This window comes from Grosmannia clavigera (genome assembly GCF_000143105.1).
Source record: "Grosmannia clavigera kw1407 unplaced genomic scaffold GCSC_97, whole genome shotgun sequence".
NCBI classification, from domain to species: Eukaryota; Fungi; Ascomycota; class Sordariomycetes; order Ophiostomatales; family Ophiostomataceae; genus Leptographium; species Leptographium clavigerum.
The window spans coordinates 1,628,984-1,646,757 of NW_014040560.1; the positions used below are offsets into that span (position 1 = coordinate 1,628,984).

At 57.0% G+C, this 17,774-nt stretch overlaps 5 protein-coding genes across 5 annotated transcripts; 3 read left to right on the forward strand and 2 right to left on the reverse strand.

The window, feature by feature from the left end:
• Positions 1-8,268: 8,268 nt before the first annotated feature.
• On the forward strand, positions 8,269-9,187 carry CMQ_4880 (duf1014 domain containing protein; the record flags this gene model as incomplete). The annotated part of the gene is made up of 2 exons (XM_014313036.1): positions 8,269-8,426; positions 8,641-9,187. 2 exons carry the CDS (start codon positions 8,269-8,271, stop codon positions 9,185-9,187), a joined length of 705 nt encoding a protein of 234 aa, XP_014168511.1.
• A 377-nt stretch (positions 9,188-9,564) lies between these two features.
• On the forward strand, positions 9,565-10,647 carry CMQ_4253 (ubiquitin-conjugating enzyme; the record flags this gene model as incomplete). The annotated part of the gene is made up of 4 exons (XM_014312409.1): positions 9,565-9,626; positions 9,679-9,773; positions 9,888-10,504; positions 10,567-10,647. 4 exons carry the CDS (start codon positions 9,565-9,567, stop codon positions 10,645-10,647), a joined length of 855 nt encoding a protein of 284 aa, XP_014167884.1.
• A 147-nt stretch (positions 10,648-10,794) lies between these two features.
• Positions 10,795-11,937, reverse strand: CMQ_4807 (MT-a70 family protein; the record flags this gene model as incomplete). Its single annotated transcript, XM_014312963.1, has 1 exon — positions 10,795-11,937. One exon carries the CDS (start codon positions 11,935-11,937, stop codon positions 10,795-10,797), a length of 1,143 nt encoding a protein of 380 aa, XP_014168438.1.
• Positions 11,938-12,510: 573 nt separating this feature from the next.
• Positions 12,511-13,768, forward strand: CMQ_4398 (mitochondrial carrier protein; the record flags this gene model as incomplete). The annotated part of the gene is made up of 2 exons (XM_014312554.1): positions 12,511-12,753; positions 12,809-13,768. The coding sequence occupies 2 exons, from the start codon at positions 12,511-12,513 to the stop codon at positions 13,766-13,768; spliced, it is 1,203 nt and encodes a 400-aa protein (XP_014168029.1).
• Positions 13,769-14,170: 402 nt separating this feature from the next.
• CMQ_4602 (phosphate/H+ symporter) lies at positions 14,171-16,070 on the reverse strand (the record flags this gene model as incomplete). Its single annotated transcript, XM_014312758.1, has 4 exons — positions 14,171-14,858; positions 14,956-15,423; positions 15,488-15,666; positions 15,723-16,070. The coding sequence occupies 4 exons, from the start codon at positions 16,068-16,070 to the stop codon at positions 14,171-14,173; spliced, it is 1,683 nt and encodes a 560-aa protein (XP_014168233.1).
• Between the last annotated feature and the right edge of the window lie 1,704 nt (positions 16,071-17,774).

Below are 17,774 nucleotides of genomic sequence, written 5' to 3' on the forward strand. Positions count from 1 at the left end.
CGCAGCCCTGGAAGGCTCCACCCGAGGCCAAAAGCACACACAGCCTAAATATATCCCGTGCCATTCCTGGCAGGCCGAAACAGCCGCTGGGTAGAGGGAGAAGCCCCTCTTGACAGTTGCTACTATAGATACGTACGGCTACAGTGCACGATATATGACAGGTACTCCGTACTCGTTTGAGGCCCAGGTTAGATACGGAGTACTCCGTAGAGAGTAGGGCTCACGGCCGCTCCGACTGCGACTGCAACTGCGACTGCGACCGCGACTGCGACTGCGACCGCGACTGCCGTCACGAGCTCATTTCAGCATGCTGAAGAGGTCAGTCCGCGAATGTTACCACTGCTTCCCCATATTTCTGGCCCGGACGGCCGACCAGTGAGAGAAAGAAGCAAGCAGAGGAGAAAGGGAGAGTGAGAGCCAAAAGGCCAGCCACAGCCCGCTGACATGGCTCAACGCTCCTTCCTGGCTCAAGTTACATCATATGTGGTGCCGTCATGGGCCCAACAACCGCTGTGGGACCCAAGGGCTCACCGCTCCCAACGAGCACCCGCAGGCGACCACCTTCGCTGCAATCGACGTCACCGAACAAGACAGGCAAGACAGGGCGGGCGAATCGGCTGTGTGATCCCAGCCGCTCTTGTTTCTCGTGCTCGCACTTGCACCTCTCTCGCTCAGCACCTCCGGTCGTGAGATACATCTCTCGGCAAGCAGCGAGCCCGAGAAGGAGGGAAACGAATCGGTGAGAGGCGGCGATGCAGCCCGGATTGTGCTCGTGCAGTCGGTAACGTCGACGGTGTCCACGAATGACACCGCTGTCCAGGACGCGGCCTGGTCCGCACAGGTAGAAGTCAGGTCGACAGGCTCGTCTCTTGTCGGGCAGACGTGTCGTACGAGTACGGGTACGAGTACTATTGGGCCTTTTTGCTCTTTGCTCCAGTCTGCACATCACATACTCAACACACAAGCACACATCCAAACACACTGCTGCAAGATGCGCTCGGCCTCCGTATGCGAGGCGGATCGGGTTAGCACTGCAACTGCCCAGCTGCCAGCTGTTGCTCTTCTTGGTGCCGATGAGAAAGTTGGCACGCGGCGCCACACTAGCCCATTAGCCACATGGTAAGATGGGTCAGTGCAAGATTGCTTGGGAGGCGCGATCCGGGAATTTGTCGAGACCAGCTGAAAGGCCAGATGGGGCTGACAATTGTGTGATTGGGAAATAATATATGATTGATCACAAAAAACGCTCCAGCCGGGGGGTGGCGTCTCCCCCCCCTTTCCCCGGGGGTTAGGATGCCATGGATGTCATGGGGCAGCGCATTGGCAAGATGGACTCGTCCTTGCTCGTCTACGAAGGCGCCTTTTGCGCCGTGGACAGCTGCACACAGACATTGTCTAATAATGTGATGCGACTAGCAGTTACCGGCAGACGCAGAGAAGTGGAAGACTCCACCGATCAAGCGCCCAGAGCTCAGCACCGGTGTACACGGAGTAGTAGGTGAGGATGCAAAGTGGATGCAGTGCTAAGCCGACGCGTGACATCTTCTCAGTCCCAGCCCTCGCTTGTTTCTGGGTGGCGCGGCGGTAGTCAGGCCGGCAAGAGAAGCAGGGCGGCTGGGAAAGTGCCCGAATACGTCGTAATTTTCGCAACTCGTACGGAGTACTCAGTACATGGAAGATAGGGGAGTCGCAATGCACAGTACGAGTACTCGTAGCCTGGCGACGATCAGGGGTCTTAAAGATGCTCGTCTCGCTCCAGTTTCCACAATCGGCTTCTTCCAGATACACTAACTCGCACCAGCATCCGCGGGATGAGTAAGAGTAGAGTATGTACACATGACATGTGGCTGGCAGGCCGCCCGAAGAGCCCGCGGCAAAGTACGAGTACGTACTCTCGTATGTCCCATCGATACGGGTACGAGCAAGTATCCTAAGATAAGGAGTGTCATCCCAAACGCTCCACCTCTCTCATTGCACGGATTCGAGAGCCCAGGACCAACCATGTCGGTATCGGGGTGGCATGGCCGATATGGAGAAGGGCAGGGCCTTCTGTAAGCTGCAACTAAGTCATAGGTATGTGCACATCATTATTTGGTTGTATTGGGGCGCATGGCTTGCAAATCATGTGAAAACTCTAGACGGGCCTCCCTTGTTGGTCCAGACTCTCCATTCCTGTTTTCTTCTATCCGTACAGGAATTTCTCCTACCGCGGAACGGGCTTTTCTTTCCGCTTTATGAGAAAAGACTTGGCCTTTTTTTCCTTCTTCGGCTGCACGAAATATTGTCTCCCTATTTACCGCAGGACTTGCAGCCGAAATTGTGTCGGCCACCGATATCGAATACTCTCCTACACTCATACTTGCTCTAATTGAGTATTTCCTCGTACATACTATATAGTATGTAATAAAAATGCCCCGTTAGATACGAGCTACTTCTCGCACTAATACGAGTAGGCGAGCACAATCTTGGGCGGGGGTCAAAGCGAGGGCCCGACAGTTTTGCCGCGCAGAGTATCTTACGGAGTACTCCGAGCTCTACCGTGACTCGTGGGAAGGTTACGTAGAGGGCGCTTACATTGAGGGCGCGTACTCCGTACATGCCCATCCTCACCGCAACATAAACTTTGGGTCCCACAGCCAGCCTGCAAGTGCCGAGAGGGTGAGGCCCCCTTTTTGCTAACTCTCATGTCTGAAACTTAGTATTGCACGGAAAGCCGGGACTGTCTACCTAGCGCGTGGCGGACAAGACGGTGAAGTTGACAGGGAATACTCCGTAGTGCTCTTACAGAGTGTCTTACGAGCAACCGATGAGGAAAACCGGGCTAGCAACCGACTTGGCGTCAGCCTGAACGAGTCAGAAGTCAGGTGCAAGGTCGAGCCTCTAACATCTTGGGGCTCCTAGCACTTTAGCGTGGTGGAGCTCTCTAACACGGGAAGCAGCCGAATGGTCGAGCTGTTGGGTACTTATGGGGTTAGGGCGCTCCAGGGCGGCGATAGCCTGCGGAAGGAAATTAGTGTGGCAAAGCGGCCACTGGGGGAGCCATCCGATGGGGTGGAAGAACCTGGCCTAGTCGATAGAATAGAACATTTGGAACAATCACACGGAAAGGAAAAAATTGTACATAGTAAGTACGGAGTACGGAGTACTCGTCTCACGAGCACATGCACGAAGCGGAATAGGGGTTATAGCCTATTTTGCGATAATGTGTCCCGTTTGAGATACTCGCCAGCATGGGAAGGGGTGTACGAGTGACGAGCTCCTTCCCACCATATACCTAATTAGTGCACGAGCTCGTAATTCGTACTCGGTAATCACAATTGTTGTACTCCGTACATAGTAAGATATACGGAGTAGAATAAGCGCACGGGCGAGTCGTTCCTTCCCCGGTGGTGCTTTTGTTAACCCGGAAGGTGCCGCTCTGCTATGGACACCTCGTTAACAATGCAAGAGCTACCGAAGACACTGGACAGAGCACAGAGCACAGAGCACAGAGCACAGCTTCGTGCACATCTTATCCCAGTACTCCGTACTCTGCACACACCAACCCTTTTCCGATCATGCCAAGTTATTCCGCCGACGAAAAGACTAGCCTGCAGCTGGTTTGCGGAGTGCGAGCCGCGGAGCCGAGATGCGTTATGTCCCGTCTCCAACCAGGCATAGGCTCGGGTTTGCTCGCAAAGGGTGAGATAAGAACGCGTGTTAGGGACATCGGTATGTAAAAGGGTGGGAAAAAAAGCCCGGCTAGCCCTCCGGAACAACGGGAGAGAGCCGATAAGTGCGGCTGTGGAAATATTTGTGGGTGGAGTGATACCACTCCGCATCCATCCATCGCCCTCTGCTATTTCGACTTTCGACAAAGGAACCCAAGACTGCCACGAGGCAATTTCGGGCGTGCCGGGAGCCTGGACATTGATGCTTCATCGGTTCGGCCAGGCAAGTCACAAATAGAAAATCTGCTGCAACCGATCGGCACCCAGCAGATCCGCATGGACAACTTGCTTCGAAGCATGGAAACCGAACAACGGAATATGGAGCAAGATATAAAGTGACACGAGCACAGCTGGAAATCACACGATCAACTGCAACCGTGATTAAAAGCCCGAGGGATCGTCGAGCGTCGACAACAGGTCGGTCCCGTTCTCTTTCCACGCTGCTGCGCGAGCGTCTACTCATACGGACTACGGAATACGTCGTACTTTTATTCGTGCAATCCTTAACCTGGATTGGCCATGGCAGCATGAGTAAGACCCCGAATCCGCCTATCACTGGAAGGCTGGCAGACATCCCTGCCTCTTCATTTCCCCGAAACCACACGGCAGACGCCTTCCCGCCCCAAACTCACCAGACAGCATGCAGATCGTAGACGGATGTCGTATCGGCGGTTCGTCCTAAAGACGTCTTATGCAAAGCGTCCCGAGCCATACGGTGCTTTTTCTGCCTAATCTTGGCGCTACTGTTCACACACAAAACTGCTTCGCCGTTTTGGGAGAGTGCAGCAGAATACGGCAGTGCGGCAGTGCACCTATGATATTGCAGCATGGCGACCGACTGCTGGCCGGCTCGCTGTCTGCCGACGAGGCTGGTGCTGTCTCGATTTTCTGCGGCGTAGGCGCTACAGCGGAGCAAAACCAGACTGTCAGGATCATCCTCATACGGAGTATTAGCTCCCGAGCTCAGAGCCGTTTCAGACGCGGGCTGGCTGGGCTACTTTAGCCAAACCAAATGGACGGCCGTCCATTCGCGTCACTCGCTTGCTTTTGCTCAGCTGGCCGGTGGATCAAACGGACTGCCGTTGAAATTAAGTACGAAAGAGCCCATGGAGATTTGTTGACGGGGAAAGCCGCTCCATTTGGCATCGTGACGAGCAAGCTGTACTCGTACTGTGTATTGCGCTCGGGGAACATCTACAGAACAGAGTTATGGCATGTCTTCCTCTGCATATCCGCCGGCTTCCGGCTTCCGTCACTTGTCTGGTGCTTAGGGTCGACTTATACATGTCACGGGTCCGTTTCTGCTTCTCGCGACTTCCTTCTTGTGCCCGTCAACTGCTCCACCTCCATCCTTGATTTACGACGTGTGAGAGAACCTGTTTACAGGAAGTGTTCCGGTGGGGCTTCCGGCTGCCCTCCCTCTCTGAGATTTTTTCTGACGAGTCTCATTCAGGTCTCCAGACGCGGCCATGTGGCCGCAGCAGTCTGAGCTACATCGGTCTTACAGCCCACAGGATGCCACGTTGAGCAGGCTTGAGCAAGCCTGCTCAGGCAATATCGGGAATATATGCGGTTCATTTAGATATGTCGGTGCCCAAGTGGCCCACGTCGCAACCTTGGAAACACTCCCCCCTTGTCCTTTTCTCTTGAATTTTGGGCATTGCCGCGCTTTGCGCTGGCGACCACCTCACGCTCAATGTGATCTGTCGGCGGCTAGGCCGGGCAGCCGGTCCATGCAAGGCCTTGTACACCGGTGCGGACACTCTTATGCAATTTATCAGAGGATCCTCTGCCAGCATGAGGCGTTTCACTCGGCTGGGGCCAGATTGGGTGCCGGCGATCTTACTTGTCTAGCGTTGGCATCGCTCAGGCTGTTCCTAGGAAGGAAGCCGGAGAGGGACATGTGAGAGGATGTGTCGTCTCGGCCACAGGCTGACCACGGTTACCTCCAGAGTAGGAGCTACATCGACTCCGCTGGCCAGTTGATCGGCCATGTTTCGCAGCCGTTGCTCACCGCAACCATGCGAAAGTACGAGTACATGCAATGGAACATGCTCTTACTGCCAGCAGGCCACTTCCTCCATGCACGTCGTGCTGCTTCTCGGGGTCCCGTAACTTCCCTAGCCTCTCACATCATGCATGTCGGCTCACCGTTCACTGTCGTCCTCCGTGCCGCTCGTGCCGCGTGTTGTCGCTCGTTTTCTGTTTTTGGCGGCCGAAGTGGTCAAATGGTTTCAAACGGCAGCTTGCGGGTGTGATGAAACCGTTTTTTCTACATCACAGACCTGCTGTTGGGACGGGCTGCATTGCAGCTCGTTGTCGGTAATATGTGGCACGAACATTTGCACCGGCTGGCTCTGCATGCTTTTTTTAGTCTCTCACAGCGATTCGGTCGTGTTGGGAGCACCGACTTGACATTCGACGCCTCGCAGATGATTCTGGTGTGTTTAATTTCCGGAAGCACTCCCCGATGCAGGAAAGCCGTTTCACAGCATGATACCGGCCAGAAGACAAGGAGTTCCCAGCACCTAAAAAGCCAGAGTGGTCTGAAAGAAGAAAGCATGCCTGAGATTGGAAACAGGAATAGCGAGCTCGGTGTATAATTTTATTTCAATAAGCGACACTACCCAAGGACAACGACGAGTCCTGACAGGGCAACATACGAGTGCGAGGCGAAGGAGCAGGCAGAAGAAAGCAGAAAGCAGGAAAAGGCCGGAATAGGTGGCAAAACAGAGCACAAGACCGCGTCGTGCAGGTAGCACTGCCTTGCATGAGGGGCCCATGGTAAGAGGCATATTGGAGACGACGAGATCTGCCAGCGCAGACAATGGCACGGAAGCAGTTCATCACATTGATGCGCTCACGAAGACGCGGAAGAGGGGAGTATGCCTAAGGACGAGCGTTCCACGACATAGGACATTGTCCATGCCTTGAAATCAGGTACATGCACCAAGGGAAAGGGGGCAGTCGAAGCAGCCGGCGTCGACGAACAGCAGTGGAAGTGGGTACGGGTCGAGCAGAACGGTTCGCATCAGGCCGCCCAGGCGTCTGTTCGCACATGAGCAGACGAGCAGGATGGCTGTTGGGGGGCCAAGTCGGCCAGTTGTGCACCGCAGGGCCCACATGACGATGTCGCTGTGACGGCAGCAGTTCGTTGTATACCGCCTTGGGTAATCTGCATATGGAGAGGAGGAAGAGGTGAAAAGGTCGACTGACGGGACCGCCAATCAAGAAGTAGCGACGCCGTTGCGCTGCTTCGGATTTGCCGACCAGGGCGCGTCGTTAAAATTCATTGGCTGACGTTCCTTTGTACGGCTCTGCTGCAGCATGCAACGGACTCGGAACGGGTTCCAGCCGCATGATGCGCTGATTGAGGGTTGGCCTGTGATTTGGTTTGTTCTATTTCAATTTGTTTTTCTCTCCCGCTGCACGGGAAAGAGCGCCGAGCCCAGGTGTGCCTGTAATGGGGCGGCATTTGTCCGGGCGAGGGGGTTTCATTTTCTACATTGCATGGTCAGTGTATGCATACGCCTGGCTGCTTTGCTGTCGGTGCTGTTGTTGGCATCGTCGCTGCTGGCATTGCTTCTAACAGGGAAACTAATGAAATGTGAGCGATTCAGGCGGACAGCTAGTGAATGGGCAATATGGACCTACAGCTGACAGGGGACGGGACAGACTGAGAAGAAATAGGGAAGTAAGCTTGAAGAATCAGGCCTGGGAAATCTTGCAGTAATCAATAAAAATGCTCTCATCTTGATAGGAAGTTGCCACAACACATCTTTGCACAGCGCATGGTGAGCTTCGTTCTTCCCACATTTCCGAAACAGCCACTCTCAAGCTGAGATAGCACAGCAAGCACGTATGATGGGATTGTAATCGATCGAGTCTCAGCCTCGAGGACCACCCTGTGAAGCCTTGGTTGCTGATAGAGTCGACAGAATCAGACACCGGTACAAGAGATGTATAGGCCTGACTGAAGTATTGGCTGGCAATCATCCATATCTCATCACCTCATCGAATCACAACCTTACAGGAACAAGAGCTCCCTACACTCGGTGGACACATAAATGGTAGGCAGTGCGGTCTTGAGTGCTTTGCGTTATTTCATTTGCTATGCACTGCAGACCTCTATGTACTTTCTGGAAGCCAGGGCGACGGTAAGCGAGAACATGGCCCTGTTCTACCTCGTAAAGGGCAGACAATCGATTTTTCAACGGACAACACAAAGTTTAGGCGACAGCTGGTTTGCAGCAGCCCCACTAAGACGCACCCCACTTAGCCTGTTCTATGCTTTGTCTGCAAGAGTGACGAAATAAGGCATTTGGTGAGGGCGGCAAGCTGGAGAAAATTCGAGGCTGTCCCAAGACACGGAAAAGCCAGCAAACTGCAATCGCAACAGGCCATCCGCAACCTCCTTTCTCTTTCCCCCCACCGCATCATCTCCATCTGTCCGCCGGAGCGGCCGGGACGCATACAACGTAACGCAGCACAACAGCTTCAACAGGATAGGAAACCCACCCCCACAAGCATCTCTTGTTCCCTAATCCGACACATCGTCATGGCTGGTGGCAAGAAGGGCGGCGACATGAGCAAGAAGGCGCAGGGACAGGCACGCAAGGCGGATGCGGCCTCGCAGAAAGCAGCTGCAGAAGACGCCCAGCGGGAGGCGACAGAGTCTGCCGAGTGGACCAAGGGGTCGAAGAGCAATGCGAAAAAGTGAGACCAGGCAGACGCCTTGCATTCTGCACAGTCCGCGGCCCCGCTGGAGAGTGATTTTGTTGTCATTCCTGACTCTTCGTCTTCTTTCCTTCTTTTCTTCTTTCCTTCTTTTATTTTATTTTATTGTTTTCCTTTCTTTTTCCTTTCTTTTTTTCCCTCTTTCTTCTGTCGTCTTTCGTTTTCGCGTCTGTCCTGCTGACCAGGACGATAGAGAGGCCGAGGCTGCAAAAAAGGCCGAACAGGCCCGCAAGAAGAGCGAGCGCGAGGCGCTGCTAGCCGAGGAGGAGCGCAGCTTGCCTGGCCGGGCAGCGCCCAAGAATGCCAAGTCAGCCGGCAAGAAGACGAGCGCGGCAGCGGCGGTGACGGCTCCGTCGCGGAAACTAGACCTGTCGCAGCTAGACGGCGACGACAGCAGCCTGGCGGCAGTCAACGCATCGGGCATCGACAATGCGCTCGACGCGCTGTCGCTCGACCACGACGCGGCATCGGGAGCCGGGGCGATTGACCGGCACCCGGAGCGGCGATTCAAGGCGGCGTATGCAGCCTTTGAAGAGCGGCGGCTGGAGGAGATGGACAACGACGGGTCGGGCAAGGGCCTCCGGCTGAACCAGCGCAAGGAGCGGCTGCGCAAGGAGTTTGAGAAGAGTCCGGAGAACCCGTTCAACCAGGTGACCGGTCGGTTCGACTCGACGCGCGAGGAGCTGGCGCAGATTCACGCGCAGGAGAAGGGCAAGATTGAGCGGCGGCTGGGAGCCTGAGGGAATGGGCGACGACGAGGAGCAGCCAAGAAAGAGCTACAAAGAAGGATGGCAGAATTCGGACGATTAGCTGCGCATGCACATACATAGCCATTGAAAAAAGGACACAACCGGCACAGACCGGGTTTCACTCTTGCCATGACCTGTCGATCTCTCTCGATCCCGAGACGAGGCTACGGCTTCATTTCGCCACTACGATTTAGCCCCTCAGACACGGTGGCAGAATCATCCAACCACCTTCACCGCCTTCTTATTCGGGCAACTCATCTGCACGGACGGCTGAGTCTCGGATCCGCCGTCGTCCTCTGTGCTTCTCCCGCCTCGCGGTGACTGTCCGTGCTGTCTGGTTTCCGGGACATGGTGTCTTGTTTTGAAAAATGGATCTTTCTAGGCTGACCGGCTTACCTTCGCTGCGACGGCAGAACCTGCTGGCCGAATTGTAAGTCTGCACCGCTGTCCACCGCCTTTCATCAGCCCTGACGCGATGACAGTGTCGGATTTCGACAAGCCTGTCCGGCCGGAGTGTTTGTCAGTCTCACGCCGGGCGACCCGGCGCTCTGGACGGGCGTATTGTTTGTGCGAGATGGTAGGTGGCCGGAGCTTTTTTGTTACTTTCTGTTCTTCTCTTCTTCCTTCTCTCTCTTCCCTCTCTCTCTTCTCTCTTTCTCTCTCTTTTCTCACCTCTCTTCCTCTCCTCTAGGCCCCTATGCACCGGCCATCCTGCGCTTCCAGATCGTGTTTCCCGAGCGGTATCCAGCCCAGCCTCCGCTTATCACCTTTGCCACCGACATCTTCCACCCGCTCGTGACGCCGCTGACGATGAGCGCGGCCGACGACGAGAACCTGCCACCGGGTGGCTTCAGTCTGCGCCACGGCTTTCCGGTTTGGTTCAGCAGCCAGGGTGCTGCCCGCCGGCAGTCGGCGTCGCTGGTGCAGACGCCTCCTCGAGCTGATGCTGCCGATGCTGCCGATGCTGCTACGGCTTCGACTTCGGCTTCGATCGCCAGCACCCCCTCCTACATGCAGACGCAGCCGCGGGCCGACGACGTGGCCACGTACGACGTGCTGCGCTACATCCGCAGCACCTTTGACGACGCGACTGTCCTCGACGCCATCCCGCTCGAATCTGCCGGCAACCCGGGCGCGTGGCACGCGTGGCGCGCACATCGCCGACAGTCCGCCCCGACGACGGCTCCGGCCCGGGAGCCGGGCGAGTGGAACTGGGAACACGTCTGGGAAGAGCGGGTCAAGAACGGCATCAACGTGAGCGTGTCGGACGCGGTACTCTACGGCGGCACAGTCGCGACCGACGACGTGGTGAGTACATAAAAGACCGACCCAGAGACCTAGACCAAGACCTGACCTGTACCCATAACCAGATCCACTTTCTCTCCATGGACGACGGCGACGTCGAGGCGATCAAGGCCAACCTGAAGCGGACCCTCGACGTGACTGTTTGATGGCCATGCACCCTGCCGGATGGTGGTTTGCATTCATGTCTGCGATACCAGGGAGGAGGGGACGGAGAAGCGGAAAATACTCATGTAGCATGCATGATTTATCGTATCAAGATTCTTGTTATATTGTTTGGTTCTGTGTGCCCGAAACTAGGTGGCCCTGGAAATCGAGTTCTCGGCATCCTCGACATCCTCGACGTCGTCCTGGCGCCACCAAGCGCTCTGCTGGAAGAGCAAGGCCTCGTCGCCCCAGGCCCACCAGCCGGCAGTCAGGTTGCGGGCAAAGACCTCGAGCCCGACGAGCGGCCGCTGGGTGTCGCCGCCAACCAAGAACGGGCAGAGGAGCGGGCGCAGGTTGGGCTTGCGCGAGTGCACGTCGGGCACGCCGACGATGACGCGATCGGGCGGGAGATGCCAGCGGACTGGGGGTAGCCCGGCCACCGGACGTGTCTGTGCCAGCAGCAGACGTTCCCACGGCTTGCGCCACGGCGACGCAGCCGACACAACCGGCTCGCCAGCCGTCGTGACCTTGAGCCAGGTCCAGGTGGCGACGAGATCAACGCCCCAGGCGCGGAACAGGCCGTTGTGCGGGTGCGTCAGCAGGTCAATACAGGCCGACTTGTTCGTCACCCAGACGGCCACGAGGCCGGCAGACGTGCCACGCGAGCTGGCCAGCTTGGCGCCGACGGGCACAGCCTCGAGGAGGGCCCGCATGGCGTCCATGTCGGCGACGGTCGTATAGCCAACATCGGCAGCATCGGCGGCATCGGCAGCCCGTTTTTTCTGGCCCCGTCTTCGTCGACGGGCTGACCGGTTGGGCCACGGCGGGTCCAGCACGACGAGGTCAAAGGTCGGGGCCTCGGCCAGAAAGATCGATCGATAGGCTGCAATGGTGCCGGCCAGACAGCGAGCGCCAGGCGGTATGGATGGCGGTGGTGACGGCTTCGACGCGCTGCTCTCTTCACCTCCATCTCCACCTCCTCCTTCGATCCTCTCCAGACACCATGGCCCCTGGAAACCGCTCTCGCTCAGCTCGGCCAGCGCTCCCTCGACGGCCGCCCGCGTCGTCAGCTCGGCCAGCTGTGCCGACAACCCGCGTCCATCCGGTCGGTCCTGTCCGCGGCCATGCAACGGTTCCGGAAACGGCTCTGTCGGCGGTGGTGCCGATACCAGACGCCACCTTCGTCCGGCGCCCGGCTCGACGTCCTGAGCCTCCTCAATCGACCGGGGCACGTCGACAACGACAATGGTGCCGGCCGCATTCTCGTACAGGATGGCCGACGATGGAGGCATCAGCCGCGGAACGGTCGCTTTCTGTCGTAGCTGTGTCTCGGCCTCTGGGCTCGGCAACTGTCGGCTTGCCCTGCTGCTTTGCCGGGGTTAATCTGGGGGAACGAAGACATGTGATGAGGTCAGCGTATCCACCATTAGTCATTGGCTGTTCCGGTAGAGAACCCCACCTCCGCAAGCCCGGACACATTTTCCCCGTCTTTTCGTCCTGCGCGTGCCCAATCTTTTTTTTTTTATCTTTTTATACTCCGTATTTTGATCTTATTTTTCAGACGCCCTCTTGAAAGACAGACGCCCTCTAGCTCGTCGCCCGTCTTGAACAGAGGCCGCCTGCTCCGGCATCTCGTTGTGCCAGGCGGCTTTACTTGCGTCATCGAAAGCGCTGCTGTTCCCCATAAGCCGTCTCGCTCTTTCCTCCCCAGGATTGGAGCTTTTAGCCGCGGATACTCGCCTTTCTCCCCGCATATCTCCGGCCTCTTTTCTCTGCAGACAAAACTCCTTGCTGTTCCACCTCCTCTTCGCCCGGTTGTCGCAAGCCATGCATCCCCGTCTGTCGTCTCCATCTCCGCTTCCGCCATGTTAGAGATTGTCGATCAGCCGCGGCCAGGCGGGCACTCGACCACGGCAGCCACGGGCGCAAAGGTCACCACGGCCGCTGCATCCGACCGACAACTCGCCGACAGCAATGGCAACGTGGTGGCTGGCGCCGCTGCCGGGGCCGAACCCCTGCCGGTAGCCATCATCGACGGACAGATCGACAAGCAGAGCTTCTCGTACGTCTGGCGGACTGGTGTCGCAGGCGGCCTGGCTGGATGTGCAGTAGGTTGATTCTGTTTCACCCATATATCTCCATACAGCGTACACTAACCTTTAGGCAAAAACGATCGTGGCTCCCCTCGACCGCGTCAAGATCCTCTTCCAGGCCAGCAACCCGCAGTACGTCAAGTACTCGGGCTCGTGGGCCGGTGTCGCCCAGACCATGCGCCTCATCTACCAGCAGGACGGCCCTCTCGGCCTCTTCCGTGGCCACTCCGCCACTCTGCTGCGCGTCTTTCCCTACGCTGCCGTCAAGTTTCTCGCCTACGAGCAGATTCGCTCCTTCATCATCCCCCGCAAGGAGCACGAGACCCCGCTGCGCCGCCTGCTGAGCGGCTCGCTGGCCGGCGTCACCTCCGTCTTCTTCACATACCCGCTCGAGCTCATCCGCGTACGCCTCGCCTTTGAGACCCGTCGGGACACTCATTCTTCGCTCCTCTCCATCTGTCGGCGCATCTACGTCGAGCATCCGGCGACTGCGATCGCAACCGCAACCGCCACTGCAACCACAGCCACAACCGCCTCGTCAATGGCAAAAACACCATCTCTTGCGCCTCCCCGCTCCGGTATCATCAATTTTTACCGCGGCTTCTCCCCCACCATCCTCGGCATGCTGCCCTACGCCGGCATGTCCTTCCTGACCCACGACACTTGCGGCGACCTGCTGCGCCTACCGCTGGTAGCAGCCTGGACCACCCTCCCCCAGCCCACCAACGCGCCGCCCGGAAAGCCCGCTCCTTTGCGCGCTTGGGCCGAGCTGCTGGCCGGCGGCATCGCTGGTCTCGTTTCCCAGACTGCGTCCTACCCTCTCGAGGTCATCCGCCGCCGCATGCAGGTCGGCGGCGCTGTCGGCGACGGCCATCGCTTCAACATTGCCGAGACCGCTCGGCTGATCATGCACGAACGCGGCCTGCGCGGCTTCTTCGTCGGCCTGACCATTGGCTACGTCAAGGTCATGCCCATGGCTGCCGCAGCCTTTTACACGTACGAGCGGCTAAAACGGCATCTTGGCGTCTAAACCGGACGGGCGCGAGCTACTGCTGTTGGGATATTGCACTGGCGTTCAGGACTCGGGGTGGTGCGTGCTTCTTTTGGGCATCTGCGTATAACACTGGACAAAGCATGCATAGGACTATTGATTTTCTCTTTTCTTTTTACTCCTCTTCCCACCTTCTGACCTCTGCGTGTAGATCGTGGTGCTTGATAGACGTGCATAGACAAGGGGCCGAGATGTCCCGCTGCTCATATATCTACAAAGGAGCAACATACAAGACACAGACAAATATGAATCTATATGTGATATTAGGATAGGTAGGGAAAGATAAAGGAACGAGTCGATGGTATGCATGTAAACGAATATTGTAATACAAGAGCGGAACGACACGTGACGCCACGACAAGCTCTCTTCCAGCCCGCCACTCTATGTCTCGGAGTCGGTCTTGACCTCGGAGACGACGCCGCCGTCGGAGGGCGCCACATGGATGTCCTCGCCGGCCAGCTCCTCGAGCGTCTTCCGCTTCGTCTCGGGAATCAGCAGGGTGGAGAAGCAGCCGAGCAGCATGAAGAGGGCGTAGATCTCCATCACGTGGTTCATCCACGGGTTCTTGTTCTTGGCCGTGGCATGGCGCGTACGCAGCGGCGCGATGGCGCCCTGGCCGATGATGGAGCCGATCTTGCCCAGCGCGGCCGAGAGGCCATGCGAGGTCGAGCGGTAGCGTGTCGGGAAGCACTCGCCGGGCACGATGAACGTAGTCGTGTTGGGACCGAAGTTGAAGAAGAACTGGGCCAGCACGTAGATGGCGAGCTTGCCGTGCGACGAGATATGGTTGTAGCCGAAGCCGAAGACGATGAAGAGCACAGTCAGGATGGCGAAGCCGCCAAACTGAAGCGGCTTGCGGCCGACGGTGTCAATAGTCGCCACGGCGAACCAGTAGCCCGGCACGGCGCCGGCCAGCACGATGATCAGGTTGCCGACCGCCGTGTTGTACAGGTACTGGTACGTGCTGTGCGTGCCCGAGGTCGAGTAGCCGATGACGCTCAGGATGGTGGCGTTGTTCAGCGATAGCCCGTAGTAGGCAATGTCCAGGAAGCACCACGAGAGGGCAGTACTTGAAGTGTTAGGGCGGAGAAGAAAGGAGAGAAGAGAGAAGAGAAGAAAGAAGAGAAGGGAAGAAAGAAGAGAAGAAACAAAGAAAAAAAACTCACCCAGCAAGTGTCTTGGCGTTCTTCCACTGCGAGTAGTGGTCCAGGAAGTCCCGCCAGCCAGCCTTGTTGACGACGAGCTGCTCGGACGCAGCCTGTCGGGCGGCAATGCGTGAGATCTCATCGGGGTTGCCCTCACGCTTGCCGCTCATGTAGGCCTTGACGTCGTCGTCGGCCTTCTCCACATCGCGCGCAACGTCAAAGGTGTAGCGAGGCGTCTCCGGAATCGTCAGGCGGTAGTACAGCGCGATGCAGCCGGGCACGGCACCAAAGCCGATCAGCGTGCGCCACATCTTGTCCACGGCAACGGCGCAGACGCCCGTGCAGTTGGCCGTCTTGGTCGACGTCTCCAGCGACTCCTTGAAGCCGAGCGTGACGAAGAGCATGACAAAGGCAGCCGTCAGCTGGCCGAGACCCTGCATGGCAAACACGGCACCCATCATGGCACCTCGCCACTTGGTCGTCGCAAACCTGAACAGTTAGTGGGGGAGAGGGAGAAGGAGAGAGAGAAAGAGAAGAAAGAAAGACCACATACTCAGACGTGATGATCGAAGACAACGGGTAGTCGCCGCCGATACCAATGCCCATAATTACACGCCAGAAGATGATGACGCCGACAATATTGATGGACGCAGAGCTGCTCGTCAGAGCCTGGGCGAGCGTGGCGAAGATGATGATGATGAGCTCAAGACCGTACATCTTCTTGCGACCGAGCTGTGCATCTGGTCAGCTGCCGTCCCTCTGGATGTTCTGCGGCTCCCGCGACTCACAATGTCGGCAGCCACGCCGAAGGAGACCTGTCCGATGACCGTGCCAGCGGACGTGGCCAGCTTGATGGCCGTGTCCGAGGAGACGGGCATGGCACCCTTCCCGGGAAAGTAGACGATGCCCAGCATCGTGGTGAGCAGAGAGGCGCAGAAGATGTCGTACGAGTCGGTGAAGAAACCGACGCCAGCCACCACAATCGCCCGCACATGATACCAGCCAAAGGGCGCCTTGTCGACCTCGGCGAGCGCGAGACGACGACGCTCGTTGGGGTCCTGGATATGCACAAAGTCGTTGTGGAAGTTGTGGTAGGCAGCGTTGCCACCGCCCGTTTTCTGCTCGATCTCGACCATCTTGTTGGAAGGGAGGGGGGGGGGGATAAAAAAAGGAAAAGGGATTTATGAAGGAAGGGCAAGTCGACACGCACAATCAACGAAGATCGATTGTGGGTGAGCAGACAAGATGATCAAGAGGCCTTGAGGAGAGGGAGAATCAGAAAGAAGCGAGGTAGGGGGGAAGATAGCAATGACTTATAAGGCCCAGCAGCCATCGGAGGGAAAGGGTGAAAAAGGCAGTCGGCCGTCCCGTTTCTGCCCTCTCTTAACGTGGACAATTGCTCTCGTCAGATAACGACACCCCTCCACCACATTCCCCTTTTCGAGCAAGCAACGGTTGCTAATGCTGAAAAATACAGAGCATATTCTGCCAGGGGCCACAGCTTGCTTCTAGATGCAGAGACCGAGCACCCTGTACCAAGTGCTGCGTGCATCCTTCAGGAACTGAGCCCCTACTTCATTCAACGTTGTGGCCTGCAGCTTCTCGCACGACCAGGCCTACCTCCCACACCTCTTCCGTAATGGTTGGCAGTGCTCGGTGAGATGTTTCGGTCTTTCCTTGGAGGCCACGACCGCCCCATCATCCGTCGATACGGCAAAGTGTGTCGCATCTCTCGCATATGCTAGCTCGCCGGTCGAGTTCATTTGTGGCTGCAGAAACATTCGAGCTTCCCTCTGTCTCGCATCGTGGCCGGACACGTGCCTCGACGGCCTCACCTCATGTCTCGTGGGCAATGAAGAATCCACCTGGAGAATCCTTCTAGCCCGCCTCAGCAGAACACTATCGGAAAGGCCAGTCGTCTAGACCCCGGCCATGTGCACGTTGCAGAGCTCGAGTACTCGCAGATGCTGCAGCTTCATCAGCAGGCAATAGCGTCTTGGCATTAGAGTTTAGCACCAAACCCACTGCTGGGCCCGTTGCAATTTCGTGCATTCGCAATTCGCTGGAAACGGAAGGCAGCACCGCTACTCTTCCCTTCTTCGTCCCTGTGTCGTCTCCGTCGTCTCCATGTCATTTCCTTCATATGCACTTCTCGCCCCACTTTCAGGGAGAGCTACATGCGCACAGACCAGCTCTCCGCAAGAGCCCTACGAATGGCAGCACGTTGCGCACCATCCGCTCCTGATTGGTTTCCTCTGCCACGCTTCCCTCCGCCTTTCTAACCACGCCCCACTGATTCGTGTTTATTTGGAACATCAAAATCAACGACAGCTCTTTCCGAGCACGAAAAAGTCTCGCCCCAGACGAATCTGTCCATGTTTTTAGGCTCTTTCCTACCGCTGCTCTCGCATACGAATCACACTACCAATACATCTGTGATACGGAATGTTTCTGACCTGGACCCCCACAACAGCCTTCTCGACTGGCCGCCCTAACCGGCCAATGGGGTGACTTTATACTACCACGCGGTTCAACAGTTTTGGCCTCACTGGCCAGGAGCTACACGGAGTGTGCATGAATTCGTCGGCCCTGCTTGATAGCCTCTTGGCTTCTTCTTGGCGCGTGCAAAAGGCCGTCTGCGGCCGTCTCCGATATGGAAGTCATACCACGTCTCAGAATGCCTTTTCAGCCAGCACCGATAATGGCCGCCTCAGCATAACAACTGACTTCTCGCCAAGTGCTTCCGATCCGCTGCAGTTGCCTGAACTTGCTTACTGGCCCGCCTTCTTACTCCTTTTGGCAGGTATCATTCGAGATACAGCATAGATGACATGGTCCCA